At 38.3% G+C, this 21461-nt stretch overlaps 1 protein-coding gene across 3 annotated transcripts in view; it reads right to left on the reverse strand.

Annotated features, from left to right (window-relative positions):
* PTPN3 (protein tyrosine phosphatase non-receptor type 3) overlaps positions 1–21221 on the reverse strand; it is a gene marked incomplete at both ends in the record, with an annotated part of 98765 nt that extends 77544 nt beyond the window's left edge. Inside the window, 6 exons of one of the 3 annotated variants that reach the window (XM_082480036.1) lie at positions 5107–5159; positions 6086–6130; positions 7694–7772; positions 8863–8905; positions 9078–9185; positions 21069–21221. In XM_082480036.1, coding sequence (XP_082336162.1) covers positions 5107–5159; positions 6086–6130; positions 7694–7772; positions 8863–8905; positions 9078–9185; positions 21069–21206 — 466 coding nt within the window. Of the gene's footprint in view, positions 1–5106; positions 5160–6085; positions 6131–7693; positions 7773–8862; positions 8921–9077; positions 9186–21068 lie in introns of all 3 variants that reach the window. The other 2 variants (XM_082480035.1, XM_082480037.1) reach the window with 2 other exon arrangements.
* Between the last annotated feature and the right edge of the window lie 240 nt (positions 21222–21461).

The following is a 21461-nucleotide window of genomic DNA, read 5'->3' on the forward strand; positions in this document are numbered from 1 at the left end:
GTAGAGAACAGAAGATCGATCACTCATTGCACTGCTTAAGCTAAAGCAGTTACTGTTTCTCAACAGTACTTACAAAGTATTCAGGTATGAAAATGCTTCTAGAATCAGGAAATAATCCACTACAGCAGAATTCATTTTCAAAGAACCAACATAAAAATGCAGACACTTATTAAAAGTGAGACTAAAAAGGAGCATTGACATAAGCAAAATCCATGTAGATGTAACGATTAAAGACACCGTGTTGAAAACGGTTATCGGAGAGACTCCAAAAAAAGACCAAAACCCTCATACGTAGATGTTGAGAGAAGGAAAGGTGTGGAACCTGTATCCAAATAAGGACAAGAGTATGAACCTTAACCCACTCAACCACTGAGTAAGCAAGCGTTATGTCCCTGCTGGACAAGCAGAACTAGCTATCATGGATAAAACTAGCCTGTTTTGTAAAAGGAAATAATGCTTCACACTCAAAAGCCCTTTAGGAAAGGTTCAATCTAGAGATGACTGTAAGTAGCTGCTTATGTCCACTTATGACAACTGGTCACTTTGCGGTAAGACAGAATGAGAAATCAGGCATTAATAAAAACAAAGGAACATTTGTAGAAATAAATTGCAAAGACACAGGCACAATGGTGGTCTCTAAGTTCTCTATTACAACTCCAGAAAGAAAAATAAATCAGTCACTGTAATACCTTTTATTATCATTTATTAAAAAAAAATTCAAAAAATAAAAATCAGTGGCTCAACACTCAGCCACAGTTAAACAACAACAACAAATCACAAGGAAAAGGAAGAAACAAATTAGAAAATAAATTATACTGAGTTGCTATTTCTGCATCTGAAATACAACACATACCTCAGAAACCATAGTCACAATCAGAAAAAGTACTGAGAAAAGCAAAGTATAATCCAAAGTACAAAGATTATTCATTTAGAAGAAATATGTGGATAAAAGACTTAAGGGAATAGTTATCAGTACTCCTAAAACATTAAAAGGTTTTGCAGAACTAATGCATCTTAAAACTACTCTGATCTTCTGTCATATATGTTGCCTCTCAGCATTCACTGCTACTCATTATCATAATACTGTACTAGATGGACCTTGACCTTGGTAACCATTCTTTTCCCCTTTTTAGTTACGTTACACAAAAATATTAAATAGGTTCACCCACTTTAAAAATACAGAAGAACAGTATCAAGTCTATGAGGCACTGTATAAAGTCAGCTCCTTCAGCTCCAGCACTAGCCAGTATCCCAATCTGGTGTTCTCCACTCCAGAGATTACAGCATTGTACTTCATTTTGAAGTGTTACAGATTCAGAAAATTATTTGTGGCATAGCAGAAGAACACCAGACAAACAATACATGAAGTAACGATCTCCTGCAGTGGCATCTGTGTTGCCTAGCACAACTGTAAAATATAATTAAGGGACAAGAGTCCAAAACAGCTGGAAAGCTGCTGTATATAAACTATCAGGACAGTCTTAGAAGAGCTGTTGTACAAAGAGATGCTAGCAAGATCAAGAGCAGCAATCTAGACCACAGTGAACCATGTGGAAGGAAATAGGCATCTATTTCAATTAATCTCTCCAAGCAGATTCTTGTACTGGGAGTTTCATCAGACAGATAACACTCTGGTACTGCTGATGACAGGTACTGTAAGACATGACAAAAGGTACCTGTGACTGAACAGCATTGCTGCAGGTTTCAGAAGAACAGAAGGGCCATGCGCAATCCTTAGACTACTCAACACTTCTGGTAAGTAATTTCAAACACTGGAAATTCAAGTCAAAGTTCCCTTTGCTCATCCAGTCTGATTTTGGTTCTGAGGTATAAGGGCAAGAGGTGTCCCGGAGAGCAGCAGGAACTTGACTGACCTCTGAGCAAATCTCTCAGCTTACATAATGTCCTTCTGAGCACTATTTCACTTCAAGAAAAGCATAGACGGGAAGCACACACAGAGGAAAAATCCCCAAATACTATGAAAGGAGGCAGGTGTCCGTAAATTCAGAAGTCTGACATTTCATTGTAATTTTTATAAAAAGAGAGAGGGGCAAAATGAAGGCAAGTTAGAAGAGTCAAGCAAGAAGAAAGTTGATGGGGGAAATTACGTAGTGTGACTCTCACTGTGGAGTTGCTGTTAATGTTCCTCTAAATCCTACAGCCCACCTCCTCCTCTGGGACCTCAGCCTTCTGGCGTTCCCGAAAGTCTGACAAACTTACATGCCTAGTTCCTGAGGGACTTACACACTAAGCTCAGCCTTCCTCAAATCCTCACCTTTGCCAGCCTTCCTTTTCTTAGAGAAGGTTAAAGCCCATCTGAATCCCAAGCAAACAGTCAACCCCTTCCTGAACAAAATCCTGAAAGATATTTAGCAGCATGCTAGAGAAACCTGGTTCTCAAAGCAGAGCTGAGAGGGGAACGATATCGCAGGAGATAAAAGGAAGACCCCAGTCATAATGAATCACTGAGCAACTTATGCTCAGGAAAAAGAAAGGTTAGAAGCATTCGTAACATCTTCTGTTGGCTTTGTTGCTGTACTTTAGATTCAAGTCCCAACCCAGCAAAGGATTTACGCACATAGAAGCATATTCCCACCAAACCCATGGGACTTCTTACATACCAATAATTAGTCATTTAAATACTGTTCTGGAAATTGGAACTTACTACACGAAGTGACAGAAAACAAGCGGTGCTACATCAGCTTTGTGACATTTTAAATAAAAAACTGATACACACACTGCATAGGTCCCGTATTTAATTTTTATAGGCTGTACAACATTCCCATTTTACACTAGTAAAAAAACAAGATGCACAATTTATCATTAGATTGTATCAGTATGACAGTATCCTTCAGACGTAACGATTTCAAAATTACTTGAAATGCACCTTAATAAGTTCTCCTTAAAATAGGATTTCAAAATCCACTGATCATTTCTGTCACAAAGCACATTTGCTGATAATAAACTAACAACTTATTCTTCAAGCGTCTGACCTGTGTTCATAATCAAGTTTAGTCACATGCTATTTAGACACAGTATTCACACCCACTTGCATTCCCCTGTAACTTAGCACTACCACACAACACAGGGTGTGCCACAATGGTGCAGAGTAACACGTCAGTGCTTTATTTCAGAACTGCAGCGCTGAACCCAAACACCTGTGCAAAGGGCAACATGGAGAAGCAGCACTCCAGCAGCACAACAGACATCACCACCAACTGTCCCTTTGCAAAACTCAGACAAAGCCTGTGTAGGTCAACCATATTACTGCCGCATGTGAAAACTACAGTTCAAAGGCAAGAGCAGAAATATCAAACACCGGACTTCATGCACAATGAAAGACATCTGCCTCAGTGACAACTGCTCCACCTTTTAAATAAATAACTCTAAGGTTGTCAGACAACGATGATTTCCCCTCTGCAAACAAGGGAAGTCAGAGAAGGAGAAAGCAGCCTGAAAAACCACAAAGTAATAAGAACAAGCTCAGTTAGAACGGATCCATGGCAACTTCAGACAATGGCTTTTTAACAAGCAGATACCTCATAACCCAGAACTTCAACTCTCCTTAATAAGTATGATCAGAAATTAAAACACCAAAAGAAAACTATTTAAAGCAACCTAAGTTGACAAGAATCCTAGCAAACATGACTAGATAGGGAGACCTACACACTCAGATTTGAGAATATCTTTCCTATGCCATCATCTTTAAGTAAATGGCAACAACCTGGTAGCAAAACAAAAACTTTTTTTTTTTAAGGGAATACATCTGTCTATTAAATGTTTCAGTCTTTGGCAATGCAGAGAATATAGTTATCATACAAACAGCAACAGAAAGGCTATCAGCAAGCAAAAAGAAAGGTGTTGTTTTTTTTTTTAAATAAGCACCCCCCCCTCAACTAGTAATAATAGCACTATCATGAGTTAGTAAAACCAGGCAAATAGGTGCATAGGAAATTCCAGAATGCACCACAAAAGCAAAAGATTAAAACACACTAGCACCCTTCCACAATCTTCACTGACCTTCTATCCTTCTCCTTTATTACAAATAACTGCATTAGTAGGTATCTGCAGCACTAAAAAGGGAACAGTCATAACACTGAAGGGGAAACTGGAATTACTTTGAGATTTGGGGTACATCACCTGTGGCATAATTAATTTTAAAAATCGCATTAAGCTTGACTTTGTGATAAAATACTTGCATTCTTCAGTGTATCTTTACATTTTTATGCTTTAGCACAATCGGATACATAGCCCAATGGTACTGGGCTAGCTGGTGAGGTGCCAGGGCGTAGTCGCTTGGCACTTGTAGCAAAGTCTGCCAGTACTCCTGAGAGCCAAAAGGCCCACCACATATCAAGGGTCCAAACCACACACATGACTCCCGCTCAAAAATGCTTATACACCAATGCACGCAGCATGGGGAGTAAGCAGGAGGAGCTGGAGATCTGTGCACGATCGCAAGGCCACGATCTCACTGCAATTACTGAGACGTGGTGGGACAGCTCACAGAAGATATTTTCTAACATGACCCTTCAAATTTTTTTGCCAGGTGCAGGCAGATAAGAAGGATGTAAGTTCTTCTATGTAGCATCACCTTAAATGTATTGGAAAGCACCAGTTTTGCATATCTAATAAATCAAATTCCCTGAAAAACATTACGTAAGAACATTGGAGTTTCTTAATCATGAATTTACCTTCCCCTTAACTATTCTCTAGATGATCTCCCGTTTTCCTGGAATGTTTTCCTGTAGCTATTTAACACACAATAAGTTTCATTATTTTGTTTCCAATAACAATGAAAACCTGCCTTTTTTGTCAGTAGTACAAGCACACTTGTTATGTGTGCATATGTTATGTTACAAGAACAATGTTATTCTTGTATAAACTTTTTTTTTTTAATAGATCTAACAATTATGCTTTTTCTATTTGGAGTTTCTGAAGGTGGCTTCAACAACCTGCACCTTCTTTACACGATCTGTAGCATTTTGAATATTCCGCACAAATAGACATAGAAAGAAATCTTTCCTTGTTTTCCAGTGTTGAACAGCAGAGAAGGTAGTCGGTAAAATACATTTATTACCAAAATAACAATTGGTTATTACTTACATTGTACTGCATATGATGCCAGGACAACAGCAGAATTAATGGGGCATGACAACCTGGAAAGAAGGGAAAATATTTTTATTTAGACATAGACTGTATGAATGTATTGTTAACAATGTCTCTGCAATTAGTTCAGTCCATAAAGACTCATCTCCAAAGAGTATCTGATTTTTTTCTTACAAAGTTTGATTGTCAAAGCACAGTAGGACTGGACATTAAAAGTCTGTTGCTGTGTAACAGCTTCGCAAGTGAATGGAAGTAACTAGTCCTAAAAGGATGTGCTCGTATTCTTGCTGAATGCTTATTCTGGAAAGCAAAAGGAGAAGGGATTTTTATGGGGCTTTGGACATTATTTTAATAGCTGCAGTCTGGTCTATTTAAAACTAGACACAAACACTAAAATTAGCCAAATGCCAAGCACAAAGACAGCTCTGATCTCATGACCAAAACTGACTCCATAAAAGAAAAAAGCCAACACCTAAAGGCAATTTACATTTGGCAGCAATTACTTGGACCACCTTTTTCCTCTTTTTTAAAAAATGTACAAACACAAGAATCGCAGGCAAAGGAACCACTGGGTATATGCCCACCATATAGGGAATATAACCCTGAAATCATGAGAAACAATAGTATGAACTGCCCTTTGCTACTCCCTCCCAATTACCACACTACGCAGGGGGTTCCCACTTTTGGAATACCATGCCTGGCACACCATGCCTTGCAAAAAGATCTCCCAGGTTGACATTGTACCTGCAGACACACAGCATCTCCTACAGCTGATTCGCAACAGACTTCTAAACTGTTTTTAATAAGTGAGCCATGTGAAAATTTGTAATGTTTCCTAGCAATTTGATTTTCTTTTAAAGCAGTATTTCACAAGGCACGTTTTTATAGCAATGATACCCTCAGAAAAAGGCTTTTTTTTTTTCCAAAATTTTATTTTTAAAAGAATTAGAGAGAAATTGAAGATTCTTCTTATTACCTTCCTTCCACAATATCAGTCTTCAATTGCAGGAAAAATAAGTGCCTAGAAAAGATTTTTTTGGAAAATAAACATACATTTATTTTCACAATAAAAAGATATGGTTTAAATGGTTACGTATTATTTTTATTTTATTAGATTTCCTGACAAAGTATACAAACAGATGAACAAAGCTCTGTGGCATTTACAAAGATAGAATCATACACCCACTCACTCTCACAAGAGGTTTAGAGATCTTTGGCTGTCTACACTACAACTCCAGGACAACAGTATTAATACCACAAAAAACAATAAAAAACCCAAACCATGACGGAACTAGGCTCTCTTCCTTCCAGGAATATTCATCTTAAATGTAACTTAAAAAAAAAAAAAAAAAACACAACAAACCCAACAACAAAACAAAACAAAACTAACACCACCAAAAAAGAACCCAAACTCAACCCCAAACTGTGATAGTTTATCTTGGAACTACTCGATGGAGGATGAGACATTTCTCAAGTAGCATATGCTGACAAAAAGCTCTTAATTCTTCAAGAGCAGTTTAGTCTTGGTCTTACTAGGTTGTTCAACAACGTTACGTTATAGTGATACTGGAAAGTTGGGATGTGAAGAACCATAAAGAGCAGGTCTTTGAATAATTGCAGTTTAAAACTGCAGAACAGCTTACAACTGCGCAATTAGCAAATACCAAAACAGGTCAATAGCTAAGTTTTTTAACAAGAAAAATCATTTAACCTGCTGTACTATTTATATATATTATTTATATTTATATTATATACTATTTATATATTATAATATTTATGCTTTTATAGAAAGATATTTATGTTTTTATAGAAATGTTACAAAAATATTACAAAAGTGCCAGATTAATGGATGCCTGGGAATTCTAAATTCCAAATCACGTGCACTGCACAAAACAAGTATTCAATTAAAGCCTTGTGACAAGTTGATTGAAAACTCCTTATAATTCATGTACCCCACCACTGCAAAAACTCAGAGATAGGTTAAAAAATTAAAGGTCTACTATAAAGTGAAGCATTATAGATCTTTGCATGTTATAAGTAATGGGCAAACTAGAAAACAAGAACTGTGATCCGTTCCTCCTGAAACAAAATAAGCCCCACCCTCCCACACCCTCAGCATTAAATCTATTACACATGTTCAAAACTGACTCAGTGTTGATACAAAACTTCTAACATAGACTTAGGGTATGCAGACAGCTTAATCATTGAACTTCCCTATTTTTTAATCATTGCATCGGATTAATTAAGGGACCAGAAAAGAAAAGGAGAAAAAAAAAATGCAATAGGCAGGTACTTCAAGCAACAAAGGGCTCAAAAAAAAAAAAAAAGGAATCCAGGGTGCAAATAACATCTGCGATCTTTATACTAGCTTATACTCTGGCTCTATTTTGGAGTTGTAGGCTGTGTATAGCAGAAACCATTCATTATGAGCACCACAACAAGCTGTCAACTCCAAGCACATTTAATACAAAGAGTTATACAAAGTTATCTACCTAATAAAGCACAGTTTGCCAAGCTGTGGAGATGGGAAAGGAGGGCTTTACACATTCTTAGTTCACGGAAGCAAACATCAAACAGAAGTTACCTGGTTTGTTCTTGCTGAAGTGTGTTAGGATCAGGTATAAAAAACCTTACACGAAAACGAAGTGTGCAGGGAAAACCTCCTGCAATATTTTAGAAGAGAAAATAAATTCTTTTTTGTTTAAAAAAGAAAGAGCCTAAGATTTTTACTTCTATATTTCTAGAAAAATTACATGAACCACCACATAGAAATCTCATGTTTTTCTCATGAAAATAACAGAAACCACAAGAAGTCTCTCCTGATCCCGCAACACCAACTATGAGAAGAAAATACTCTCAAATATCACAATGCTTTCATTTAAAGTACTTAGTATATGCTACTTTACATAAGAGGCATTATTTAGTTATCTTTGCCTCATAGGTATTAAAAGAGGAAAAAGCAGCAAATGTATTTGAAGTGTCTCAATTTGAATACTGCTCAATTCTATCGTACATATAAATACAAGAAATTAACAGAAGCTCACCATCTTAACTTAGTGTGTTTTTATTTCAATTCATACACAATCTACAGCATATGGTAGAAATAAGAGAGCTGAAAAACATAGCTCAACCTGCACAGCACAAATTCGGACAGTGTCACTCAGTCCTCCTAAGCTGCTATCTGACAGGGTAATGCTGGCCAGCTTGTCCTTCTTGGTAAGCATTCTGTGTTACCCAAATCTGTTGTTTATAAACAAGACATACTAAAACAACACATGCATTTGGAAGTGCATGGTGTTCGGTTTTGGTTGGTTGGTTTTTAATACAAACAAGTAGAATAAGAAAAAAAATAATATTATGTTTGAGACAAGAAATTGCCAGAACCTATCATGAAACTGGCTCTACTTCCCTCAATTAAAACTCCTCTTCTTTATATTCCCTATCGGGAGGAATTTACTGGCACTACGATACAACTACTGCTTTCATGGCCATGATGTCCAACACTGTTCAGAAGCCAGGTTTAGACACTGTTAAAGCATCAAAGTTAGTGACCTACCAGGTCTTATTAGCACTGAGGTAGCAGTAAGAGATGTAGAAATCTTGGATGAAATGACTGGCAGAGATAAGACTTGCTCTTAAATAAAATCTACCATCAGGATGCACTAATTTATAAGAACTATATTAATCTAGTCATAAGAACACAGAAAAGCAGGACTACACAGTTACAATCAAGATATTAAAAACAAGTCTTACCTTTTAACTGTTTTCTAATAGGTTTGTTTGGTTCAAGCCATCGCTGTGAAATGAAAAACTATTAGATGGATTAAAAATATTTACAAATAAATACTGTTTATTTATGTGTATGTGTGTGCATGTATAGGTGCGTATACATACATGTGTATGCATATGCGTGTATACATGTATACGCACCTATACATGCACACACATTTATTATTTACTATACTTACAGGTGAATCTACTGAAGTTTCATTTTGCTGTAAACCAAAATATTCCTTCTCTGTCACACCCAACTGATTATAGGTCATATCCAACAAAATCTGTCCAGTGTCTTGTTTCTGAAAAGAAGAAAACTTTAGAAGTGAAACTCCGCAAAGCTTACACACTTTAAGATACAATTAATTGAAATAAATTTATTTTTTAAAAAAATGTAACTGCTGCTGTTGGTTCAAAGTCTCTCAGCAATAAGAACTTAATTCTGATAAAAGTTTTTTCTGAGAGGCTTCTTTCCAAAATACATTAGGCATGTGAAATCTCGTAATACAAACGGACACAAACTCAAGCCTTTGAGGTGGGTCCAGCAATTTAATTTTAAGCCGACAACCTCCCCTTGAGCACAGCCTTTAGGAGCAATGCCGTTCTCCGGAGCTGTAGCCTGCAAGGATAGCTTACAGCCACGTGGGGCTGCTCTGGCCCCCTGCTGTCACCACCAAAGCAGCCACTCCTGTTTCCACCTCAGCTGTCAAAAGGCAAAGTCACAGTATACACTAGGATGGGGGAAAAAGGAGGAGGATGCTGTGCTCCAGCCATAAGGTCCTGTACTTTGGCCTGAACTCCCACACGCTCAGCTGCCATTCAGGCACCCCACTTTCTGCCTAGACGTTCCTCAAGCCAGGTTTCACAGAACTGCTGTAACTGGGGAATTACACCGGCAGTGGAGATCCAGGAGCTTAAGCATGGTATAATTTTCCCCAAACCAAACAAGTATCTCCATGCCACGGCATCATGGAGAGCAGATTAACTAACTTCTGTCAAAGAACACTATGAACCAATTCTATTAAAAAACCCCAACCACAAAAAGAAACAAACCCAAACCCCACAACAAGACTGCAGCCCTAAATATGCTCATATGTAATAAATAGCTTGCAAAGCTGTATGGTATTTTAGGTCTAGATTTTTATATACGAAATTGCTGGACAGAACAGAAATCAGACTGGTTTGCTTGGTATCTTATCTATTCAAAAAAATATAGCAAACGTAGTTTTTCACACGATCTTCCAAATCTCCCTCTTAAAAGCAGAAATAAATTGCAGACATGCAAAAAAAAAAAAAACAAACCCAACCAAAACAACTTTACCACAGGAAAATTATTTAGACTGCAAAAGGCAAGCACTATGTTCTGAAACAAATTTATCAAAAATTTTCTGATTTAATTAAGCTTTGATTCATTAAACAGATTTCTTAATTTTTTAAACAATGTCTTGAAAAAAACGACTCATGATAGTGGCCACATTTTTGTGGATGGCCCCAGTCTTACTCAGTGCATAAGAGTGCTCACTTAAGCCAAGAACGCGATATTGTAGTAAATTCTTTTTGTCTAGACCTTGTTTATTATACAACACTCAATTCCTGTTGAGAAGACAGATTATCTTTTTTTAAATTTTTTAAACAGGGTACTACGCTGTTGTAATTGAGTGCTTTAAATAGCAACATATTCCATAGTCGTCTATTATCTCAAAAAAGCATTCCTCCTATTTAAAAGATGGGAAAAGAAGAACAGAGTCAAGCAAAAGATACCCATCTGCCTACCTTATTTTGGAGGATGAAACGTTATCCAACACTTCCTACTGCCTGAACAAAACTCCTAGTAGCTCATTTGTGATTTGAATGCTCTGTGTTTCTACATCAGGCTCCAGATGCAAGGTAAGGTAAGAGCCTACTATTAGCCTCCTGTGAAAAGCTGTGCCCGTTTTTCTGGTGCAAAGTCACATATGAAGAAAACAATGGAGGCAACACTCGACTGTCTTATGTATGACACTACCCTTTCCCCTCCAACAGTCTCCCATCTTGTTTAACTTTCACAACAAATAGTTGAGGTCTCACAATAAATGTGAGTCTGCTCAGGCCTGAGTCTCTGCAGCCATCAACAGCAGCAGCTCTGTCCCTTTCGTCTTCCCCAGCTGCACATTCCTACTGCTCTCCTTTCCAACTGGCTACTGTTCCTTGCAATATTTAAACCACGACACGGTTGACCAAACCACCATTGATCAACCCCATTTTTTTTCTCAAATAGTGTAGATCTAGATCCAGCTTAGAAAGTGAAATCTCAGCGACAGGTAAGGACCACGCGACCAAGCATTCCTGGTCCCACACAGCCTCGATGCCATCCATCTGTCAGGCAGTTCTGTCCAGCACCACCAATGAGGTGGGCTCTGCTATGAAGACCGAGATTTGCTATCAGACATTATCCATATATGTACACAAGAGGGCCCTATGAAAACAGCAGATGTCACCTTAACCCTCTGAAATAACGGGCATTTCCTGGTGTGAATACATTCACCTTTAGCACTGCCTTCCTATACATAACATATTTCCCCAGGGTTGTGTTTTTATATGCAGAATGTTAAAATACTTTCAAGTGACAACACGTGACATCCACACAACTCAGAAGCATAATTGCACATCTATGGTGCATACTTCTTACACAAGCTAAATGAGCAACTGAAGTTATATTGTGACAAAAAGCAGTAATTACAGGGGATGAAATGTATGCTTTATTGAAAGAAAGTATTCAGGCATCTCAGGTTTCATTACAAGTGGAGCAGGAGAAGACCACAGAGGGCAGATTCTTCTGTTAATTTTCTCTCTGAATTTCAACACTTCTGACTCCCTTCAGGCTCCTTTCTTTGCAACAGCATTATCTCCCAATTCCCGTTCTCATTTTTCATGCTTGTGGTCCTTCAGCCCAATTCAGGCACTTTCACGTTCTTCCTCCCCATCCTCTCACAGTTGCATCCCCCCTCTCCCCCAGCACACATAAATTGCTGAGCCTTCCCACTGCTTCCCTGGAAAGACAAGCAAGCTCCCTGCTACAATATTCTTGCTCAGCAGTCACAGTTCTCTTTGCAATGTTCCCGTGGATTTCCCAACCCTAAACTCAGCTGCTCAGCCAGTACTAGTCTCCTTCACCTACATACCTACTATTTCCTTCTATTCCTCCTCTCCACACTTCCTATCAAAAGCAACTTCCAACACTACTTTTCTGTGGCTCCAGTTCTTGCTCCCTGGTATTAGAAGCACGTTTCTTCCACAGTGCCTAGATCAAGCACTGCTCCAGAAATCTAAGCTAAGCACAAAATGTAATTTTAAATTATTAAAGTCTTCTTCAGTTGTTAAAACTCCAGAAACTGAAGGGTTTTGTTGTTTTCCCTTAAGAAAATTTATATTTACTCGTCTTTGGGTGTTTCTTAAAACAAAGCCAAATTCTTTTTCAGCTTATACAGTTAAAAATAAAGTTATGACACAGCTTACGCTGCACAATCTTCAATCTATTTTGCACATAAACAGTTTTGAGATCTAGTTGTAAAGTGAGGCAGGCTAAGCACCTCACATCGCTGCTTTTGAATTTTGACATCCATTCCAATACAGTCCATGGCCACATTGTACTCTAATGCTACAATGTGTCAAGAGCTTTACAGAATCACAGAATTTTCAGATTTGGAAGGGACCTCTAGAGATCATCTAGTCCAACTCCCCTGCTAAAGCAGGATTGCCCAGAGCACATTACTCAGGACTGCATCCAGGCGGGTCTTGAAAATCTCCAGGGAAGGGGACTCCACAACCTCCCTGGGCAGTCTGTGCCAGTGCTCTGTCACCCTCACCGTAAAGAAGTTTTTCCGTGTATTTGAACGGAACTTCCTGTGTTCTAACTTGTGCCCATTAACCCTTCTCCTGTCACTGGGAACCATTGAAAAGAGCCTGGCTCCATCCTCCTTCAACCCACCCTTTGGATACTTGTACGCCATAATAAGGTCTCCCCTCAGCCTTCTCTTCTCCAGGCTAAAGAGTCCCAGCTCTCTCAGCCTTTCCTCATAAGGGAGATGCTCCAAGCCCTTAATCATCTTAGTTGCTCTTCGCTGGACTCGCTCCAGCAGTTCCCTGTCCCTCTTGAACTGGGGAGCCCAAAACTGGACACAGTATTCCAGTTGTGGCCTCACCAGTGCAGAGTAGAGGGGGAGAATGACCTCCCTCGACCTACTGGCCACACTCTTCCCTATGCAGCCCAGGATTCCATTGGCCTTTTTGGCAACAAGGGCACATTGCTGGGCCATGGATAATTTACTGTCTACCACAATCCCCAGATCCTTCTCCTCCGAGCTACTTCCCAGCAGGTCCGCCCCTAACCTAACTGGTGCCTAGCATTCTTTCTCCTCAGGTGCAGGACCTTGCACTTGCTTTTGTTGAACCTCATTAGGTTCTTCTCTGCCCAGCTCTCCAGCCTGTCCAGGTCACGCTGGATGGCAGCACGGCCCTCTGGGGTGTCAGCCACCCCACCCAGTTTGGTATCATCAGCAAACTTGCTGAGGATACACTGTGTCCCCTCATCCAGGTTATTAATGAATATATTAAACAAAATTGGACCGAGTATTGAGCCCTGGGGTACACCACTGGTTACAGGCCTCCAACTAGACTCTGTGCAGCTGATCACAACCCTCCGAGTTCTGTCCCGCAGCCAACCCTCAATCCACCTCACTGTCACTTCATCTAGCCCATACTTCCTCACCTTCCTAATGAGGATGTCATAGGAGACAGTGTCAAAAGCCTTGCTGAAATCAAGGTAGATGACATCCACAACTCTCCCCTCATCCAGCCAACCAGAAAGCTATCAGATTGGTCAAGCATGATTTACCCTTGGTAAATCCATGTTGATCACTTCCAATAACTTGCTGTTCCTCAACGTGTTTGGAGATGACGTCCAGAATGAGTCGCTCCATTACCTTCCCAGGGACAGAGGTGAGACTAACTGGTCTGTAGTTCCCTGGGTCCTCCTTCTTGCCTTTTTTGAAGATCGGAGTGATGTCAGCCTTCCTCCAGTCCTCAGGCACCTCTCCTGTTCTCCATGAACACACCATATTTTCACCCCCATTCACCATAGGAAAAGGGCAAAACAACATGAACCCTACTCAGCTAAACTGGGCATTAGAACCAAGTTCTTCGTAACCCTGTTAACCATTACAGCAAGTAATTAAGATATTCTTAAAGCTCCTTCTTGCCTTTCTAAAATGAGATTAAAAAAAACCTATGCACTTTCCACACTAGCCTATTCTATTACAGTGACACAAGTTTTTAAGACAATCTTCAGAATATTAAAGTTTTTTCTACTAAAAGCAAGCATTTAAGAGGCTTGCTTGTTTCCACCCTTAAAAGAAAATTCCATGTATTTCATCTTCCTGACATCCACTGATCCTTATTCTGAACCGTTAAAAACATCAACCACCTCATAACCACAGACCATTCACTTCCATTTAAATCTGCCTTCAAATATATTTCATCTTATGTTGGATAAGCCAGAAATTAATATTTAAAGCAGTCATAACTAACACGTATTACACTCTGCCTGTGCCACAACAATTTCCTACTACGTTTAGGGAATTTAGGTTAGTCAAGTTTAATTTCTAGTAAGCTACACGATTTTGAAGAGAAAGACTGCCCCTTCCTTATTTTTAATGTCAAGCACTGCCTAGGAGCTGGAGTGATTAAGATCCGCTGTCCTAAGAACTGCATAAACATAAGTGAGGACTGTTAGCTCTTTGGAGTGGAGGAATAAATACGCAAGTAATCCTTTTCAGTTTGTTAACTTCTACAAAGTAAGTGGTACAAAGTGAAACTTTAAGAAGACAGTGCAACATATAGCACATCTCCTGGTCCTTCTCCTCTGCAAGAGCTTTGCCCCCACTTTCTGGCAACGATAACCTCACAGTTCAGCACCACCTAAGCTTTTGCAAATTCAGTCTCACTTCAGACACAATACCCATTGCCCCTCCTGTGCTGCTGTTTAAGCTCATCCTTTCCTAATTTAGTCTGTAAGTCATCCACCACCAAACAGCCTGCATCCTTTGGCCCCAATATGCCTATAAGCTTGAACAAAGTGCTACACTTTCTGTTAATTTCCACACTAATTTTACATACAGCCAATTTATTTGCTCTTCTGCTAACTCTGTCCTTTTCCTGGAATCTATTTACTCACCTGATGCTCTTATTCAGAGCATGCAAGATTTTGTTTAGCTAGAATAAACAGCCTCTTCTTTCTTTAGGTCCAGACTTTTGCAGAGCATCCCAGTTGTACTTTCTAGGCCTGCCTGACTGGAACTTCCCTCTTTTGTCTGCAAGTAGCCAGGATCCACACGTGACGTTTGCTGGAGGGTGGCTTTGATGCCAAGACTAACACTGTTGATACTTCCTTGACATTGGCTGAAGATTCCTGCCTGGTGCATAATAGCACTCACCTTTTTAACAGCAACAACACATGAGCAGCTCAGCCTGCAAACTACCAGTGTTCTCCTCCTCTATTGTTTGCAACTGAAAATTGAGCTTAAAAAAAAAAAAAAAAAAAACACACAAAAAAACACATTACCTCATCCGGTGAAAGCTATTAGTTTACACTACTAATTTCCCTCACTGCAATTACTCCTTGTTCAAGATAACCTATCTGCTACCTCATATTCCTGTATCTTTTTTATTGTTAATAATGCCTCAAACCTTACGTTTTTGATTTAGTGAAAAAAATTAATTAGTTACATGTTAATGAAATTTGACAGTCAAGAACTTTATTAATGTCCTTACACTGCTTAACATCTCCTTTTTAGCAAGATCTACTGCCACCTTGAGCCAACTCCCTGCCCATCCCATAACTCTTCTAGATTCCATACACTCCAGTGCAGTATTTTTCTATATAAAGGTCACAGAAAATATTTATCCATGCCCACAGAGTTTTGACCCACTGCATTTTCTCTGCCTCAAAAACGATTTAAAACAAACATATACATGAGGTTAGTCATTCCAGTTCTAACTTTGGAAAAAAAGCCTCTCCTCCACTAGTTCTTTCCTTCAGCATTTATTACTAAGTCAGACCCCACAAAGGGCTAAGACTAACAAGCCTGCTGTAGGTCAGATCACTTTCTCACTGTCCTCAAAGGCATCATCAAATTTCATACCATCTTACTGCTTTCCAGTCATAGAGTATACTGATCTGCCTCAATCTAAAACTAAATATTTGTTGTCAACCTGAAACTTCATACAGCAGGTCTTTCAGCACGCAGGGACACAGATTAGCATGAAACTGTCTTGTATTATCAAACAATATCCAGTAGGAAAACTTTGTGACAAAGATCCAACAATTCTGCATCCTTGCATTTTACTATGAGCCATTTAAAATTATAAAACTCAAACCCATAATCAAAAAGAACCTTTAAGACTTGTATCTCTGCCCATTATTTTAAACATACCAATAGTAATTGTTGTTTTTAGTGGTAACAGTCATGTTCCTTCTCAAATACTGGAAGAAGTAGCTTAACTGAGATGGTGGGAAAGGAAAAACATTCCTTATGATTTGAATTTCAAGTTGTGCAACTTTTCTCATTATTACTGCCTAATAATTTTATTTCTAGAAGGAGACCCTATTACTAAAAGTCAACTAGTCTAAAAGCAAAAAAATCACAGGTACTAAGACATAAGCGTCAACTCAGAAAGACAATATAATACAGAAGTGATCTGACACTGTAAATTTTATCCCTTCACAAAAGTCAATTTACTGTAAATTGAGAGGCATACTTCCCAAGTGGTCATTCCTGGTACATGAGTCAAAGTAGAGCAATAATGGAAAACTCCTCCATGTTTATACCAAAAGTTACAAATAAATTTGTATTATTGCTCAATATACACCTATTAAACACGCCCAAACATGGTGTGTGAGCACACTCTGTGTATATTAGAGTGACCACTAACATCTTCCCCACGGGGAAAACTTGTTACCTCTGTCTTGTTCTAAGGCTACAACGCACATGAGAGACAGAAGTAAACTAATTTTATCACAAAATTCAAACACCTGAAATTTATTGGGAAGGTTCAAGAAAAACAGAATATAATCAAAATCAAGGGCAACAATTAGTACCAAGTGCAGTCAAGTCTTTGTCTCAAATATGTTTTTGAAAGAAGAACATTTCCAACTCCGCTTACTTGCACCTTCTATTGTTTACCTGGACTTCAGAAATGTTCCATCTGAAAACTGAAACACATAATGGGGGAAAGACAAGAAAGGCCATTTCAACCTTGCGGAGTTAACATATATTACTATTTGGACTGTAAGCGATGTAGTAGAATGTGTCTGTCTGTACTCCCATGTGAACTTTCTTGATTATGATGATGTAAGAACAGCACATACTGCAAGTCATACCGATTAACTCTTTGTGATACCATCAATACAAATTTCAGATGCACCAAAACTGTAGTATAAACTTCTTTAAATAAAAACAATGAATAAAAAAAGCCTATCACTTCACTACTCTGCCAAGCCAAAAATCCAGGAGAAAAATGGCACTGCTCTCTTGAAATTAAGTCTTTATTTACAGTTGGTCAGGCTACTGATATTCTTTGGGACAGGCGCTTAATAAGAACAAATTTGCAGGAATCAAGATAAGCAGCTACCTTCTGGTTTCTCAAATGATAGAAAGTCCCTCAGGTTATTTCCATAAGCAAAATCCACCTTCCTTCTTCCGTTGCCCAGTTTTAGGATATGCGGTTTTCATTCACATTGCTACAGATGCAACCACTGGAAAAATAAAATACCGTCTAGCAGAATCAGAGAGAGAGAGAGCTACAACTATAACTTCGTAAGTTTCATGAGCCCATGCAGTTTGTTATCAAAGTTTCATGAAAATCAGCTCTGTGGGCTCTGTAAATATCCTGCTGCTACAGAATGAAACTTGCATCTCTATCCTCCCTGTTCTCTAAAAGGCTCAGTATTTGGAGATATCATGAGTGTTCTACCATCATTTTAAAGATGTCACTTAGTACTAGTTCAAAATTTCAAAATACGCAAGTTGTTCTTTTCAGTGTGCCAACAGGTTGTAAATTTAGACTACTTAATCTATCATCTTTGTATTAAATTTAAATCCATCTCAAATTTACTAGCCTTGAGCATCTGTGCAGTGCCAGCAAGATATTAGAAATAACAACTTAGGAATACCTATTTGCTTAAACCCAAAGCAAATTTCTCTCGAGCTTCTTACCCTTGACATTTCTCTTCTTTGATGTTATTCTTCTATATAGTGTCCCTATGCCTTTGAAAGGTAGAAATCCTCTTGCAGTGAGAACTCTGTGTTCAAATAGCTACTACATGACAAAGCAATACTCAGCATTTTTCAGTCTGTTGTCATTAGAATGGGAATAGTCTTGGATTCCATTTATGCTATCAAATGGACAAAGGCCAAGCTTTGAGTATCTTGCTTTTCCCCGTTCACTTTCCACTACTTGTGGTAGACAAGTATAACCCTGTCTAAGAATGTTAAAGCATACTTAAGTACACATGAGTATTAGCCTAATATTAGTTCAAAGTGTAACATATACCCAAACGTAGAGCTTTCATAAATCCCAACCAGGTACCACTAGCCCACAAACATACAACCCTGAAAAATTCCAACCTTAATTTTCCACTGATACACTGAAGTTCTTTTAAAGAGAAAACCCTACACCCTATGTTTTAAAAGAGGTGATCCTGTTCAGTTCCAATTCTCCAAACTCAGACAGGAGACAAAAATTCAACAGATATCAGCAGTAACAGTAAAAAATGAGAAAGTAAAAAACTAGAAAATATATTACAACATTCACAAGACATACCATGTCTTTTTATCAATGTATCTATGTCTAGTCATTTCAGAAAGCACCTTCATTTTAATATTGTATTACTACATTACTAAATACATTGCTGTTAATCATGCCATGGGATAAGCATATTTAATTTCTTAAAAATATGGAATTATCAGTTGAACCTGCATCCAGAAATGAGTAAAGTATGGAGCAAAATCAGATCTATTAATCGATGTGTTGATACGGGAAAGTTTCTCTAAAGCAACACAGAAAGACTTGACTAGTGAGGAAAATCTGTTCATAGCAAAACTTACTTTCCTTCAATACATGCCTAGCCGATTCCCAGACCGACCACAGACCTGAGTTGCTCTTTGCTTACAGACATAAAACTGAATGATGTTGGCAAGTAAAATAAAAACACACACAGAGTCAGGCACAAACTTCACGAAGCTGAATTTTTCTGTTAACATAAGCAGAACTTGGACACAAGTTTTCTGCAGCCAGCTTCAACCCTTTCCAGAACTGGACCTTGCAACACAACCAGAGTGTAGCAAAGCCTGTTCTTAGGCAGACATCAAGGTTAGATAATCAGGAAGGGCCACCTTGGCAGATAAGCGCAGGCTCCCTCAGTACCAGTATGAAAGCTTAGTACTCAAAGAACACAAATCTTCTGGTAAACCTCTTCCTTGCAGTAGCCCGTAACATAGTGAGGTAGCCATGTTCCCCGTGTTCATTTCAATAAAGTGATAACGGGTCCTGCATTACCCCTACAGCAGTTCAGCATTACAGCTGCAGTAAGGAGACCCTTCCAATTCCTGGAGGCAGGAGGTAACCAGCAGGGATACAGGGATACCCGGGGGTATGCTGAAGGCAGGGAGAGAAATCAGCTGGGTCCAGAGTTTCAAAATGGTTCCCATTTGTCATATTGCATTCATGGCTTAAAGGACGAAAGGAGAAGCAATGGTCACTTGTACAGTGCTGGACTTCAGGCCAAGCACTAAATCTAGAGCTGCATAAACACCTGTTTACATGGAAAAATATACTACTATGCATGGAATTAAAAAAGTTTTAAATTCCTCATTTTTCAAAGATCCTTGTGCAGGGTCAGGAGGGCAATTATGCTAGCTCATTGACAGACAAGGCAATCCTATACAGCATGCTGAAGATGAACAATGGAAACTGTATACAAACGTGTCACTCTTTCTCTTATATACCTACTCTCCTTGTACCCCGCTCTCCAATGTTAGCTACTTCATATATACACACACATATTTATATACAAATATACACATACACAGGATATAACATATATACTGAAATATGAGCCTACTTCTGTATATATTAGAATGAAAAGCATCTGTTTACCTATCAAATAATTTCTATTTAAAAAAAATACCCAACAGAAAGTTCAGAAATAAAATCAGTCTGCAAAAAGAACTGTAACAGTAGTTAGGCAAATACAGTTTTCAGGTGAAGTTTTTAATTTCCTATAAGAAAGCACTGCACTAAGATATCCAATAACACAGCTTCCTCAGCGAAATGTTTCTTCTCAAATAGGGCAAATTGGATAAAACAATTGTCATATACACAAATCCACACAATTATACTTAAATTCATCCACAGTTTTTTCTGCGTGGTCAGATAATTCTACTGAAAATTGATCAAGGAGTGAAGGTACTTCCTGGTTTTATTTAAAAATTAACTAATACTTTTAATCAGTCCTGAAGGTTATAAACCAAAATATTTACAGAATAAAATAAAGTAAAAATGTAGAGTACAAACCTTTGTTAATCCCCTTTCCCTCCCTGCTCCCAGATAAAGAGACCACATTGAAATACAAAAGACTAAAAAGAACTGCCCTACTAAGCCATGACATCTTCACTATTTTACACCATCTTTACATTTCAGAAAATATGTATTGACGTATTTACAAGGACTCTTCCTTTTAGCACTACTGACCCTTTGACAGGAGAAAAGGAGGAGTACCTCCAAATTTGGGAGTCCCCTTTAAATATGAATTACTTATTCATAGCTGATAATGATCACCAGATCTGTTTCTTCATGGTTCCCATATCATACAGAAGACCTTTTTCCAGATACAATCTGTATGCCATGATTTTTTTATGACGTTTCAGCTGGTTGACTTTAAAGAAAACTAAAATAGCACTTTACACTTTATAAATCTATTTCATAACCAGTAATTCTGCAATTTGTAATGGCAAAGCTACATCTTCAACATCTTTTGGCAATCCCATGCCTCAGGGTCCCACATTTGATCTTCAATTTTCAAACAAGTTTCTATGCAACAACAACAAAAAAAAAAAGAAAAAAAAAAAAAGGTAGTTCTCCAAACTTACATTGACTTTGAAGCTTTGTACTGAGCCATCCAAAAAGTGGACGTTACAGATTATCTCTGATCGAGTTTTCTCTTTTGGTAGTTCTGATGCACGTATGTTATTTATCCTCCCACCTAAGGCTCGTAAACGGGAGTTCATAACTATCGCTGAATAACCTATAAAACAAAAATTATGTTTAATAACAGTTCTTATAATTCACTGTTTCTTCTATGCTTTTTCAGAGAAACCCACAATATCATTAAGACCTCATTACACCCAAAATACCTATAATAACAAATGCTTCTTATAGAAAAGAGTAAGTTGTAAAATTAGCACATTGTAAACCAGAACATAAATGCATATATAGAGGGGCTTCCATGTTCTAAATGGGAACATCCTAAAAAGAATCACAGG

The sequence above is a fragment of the Vanellus vanellus genome (genome assembly GCF_965231255.1).
Source record: "Vanellus vanellus genome assembly, chromosome: 2".
NCBI classification, from domain to species: domain Eukaryota; kingdom Metazoa; phylum Chordata; class Aves; order Charadriiformes; family Charadriidae; genus Vanellus; species Vanellus vanellus.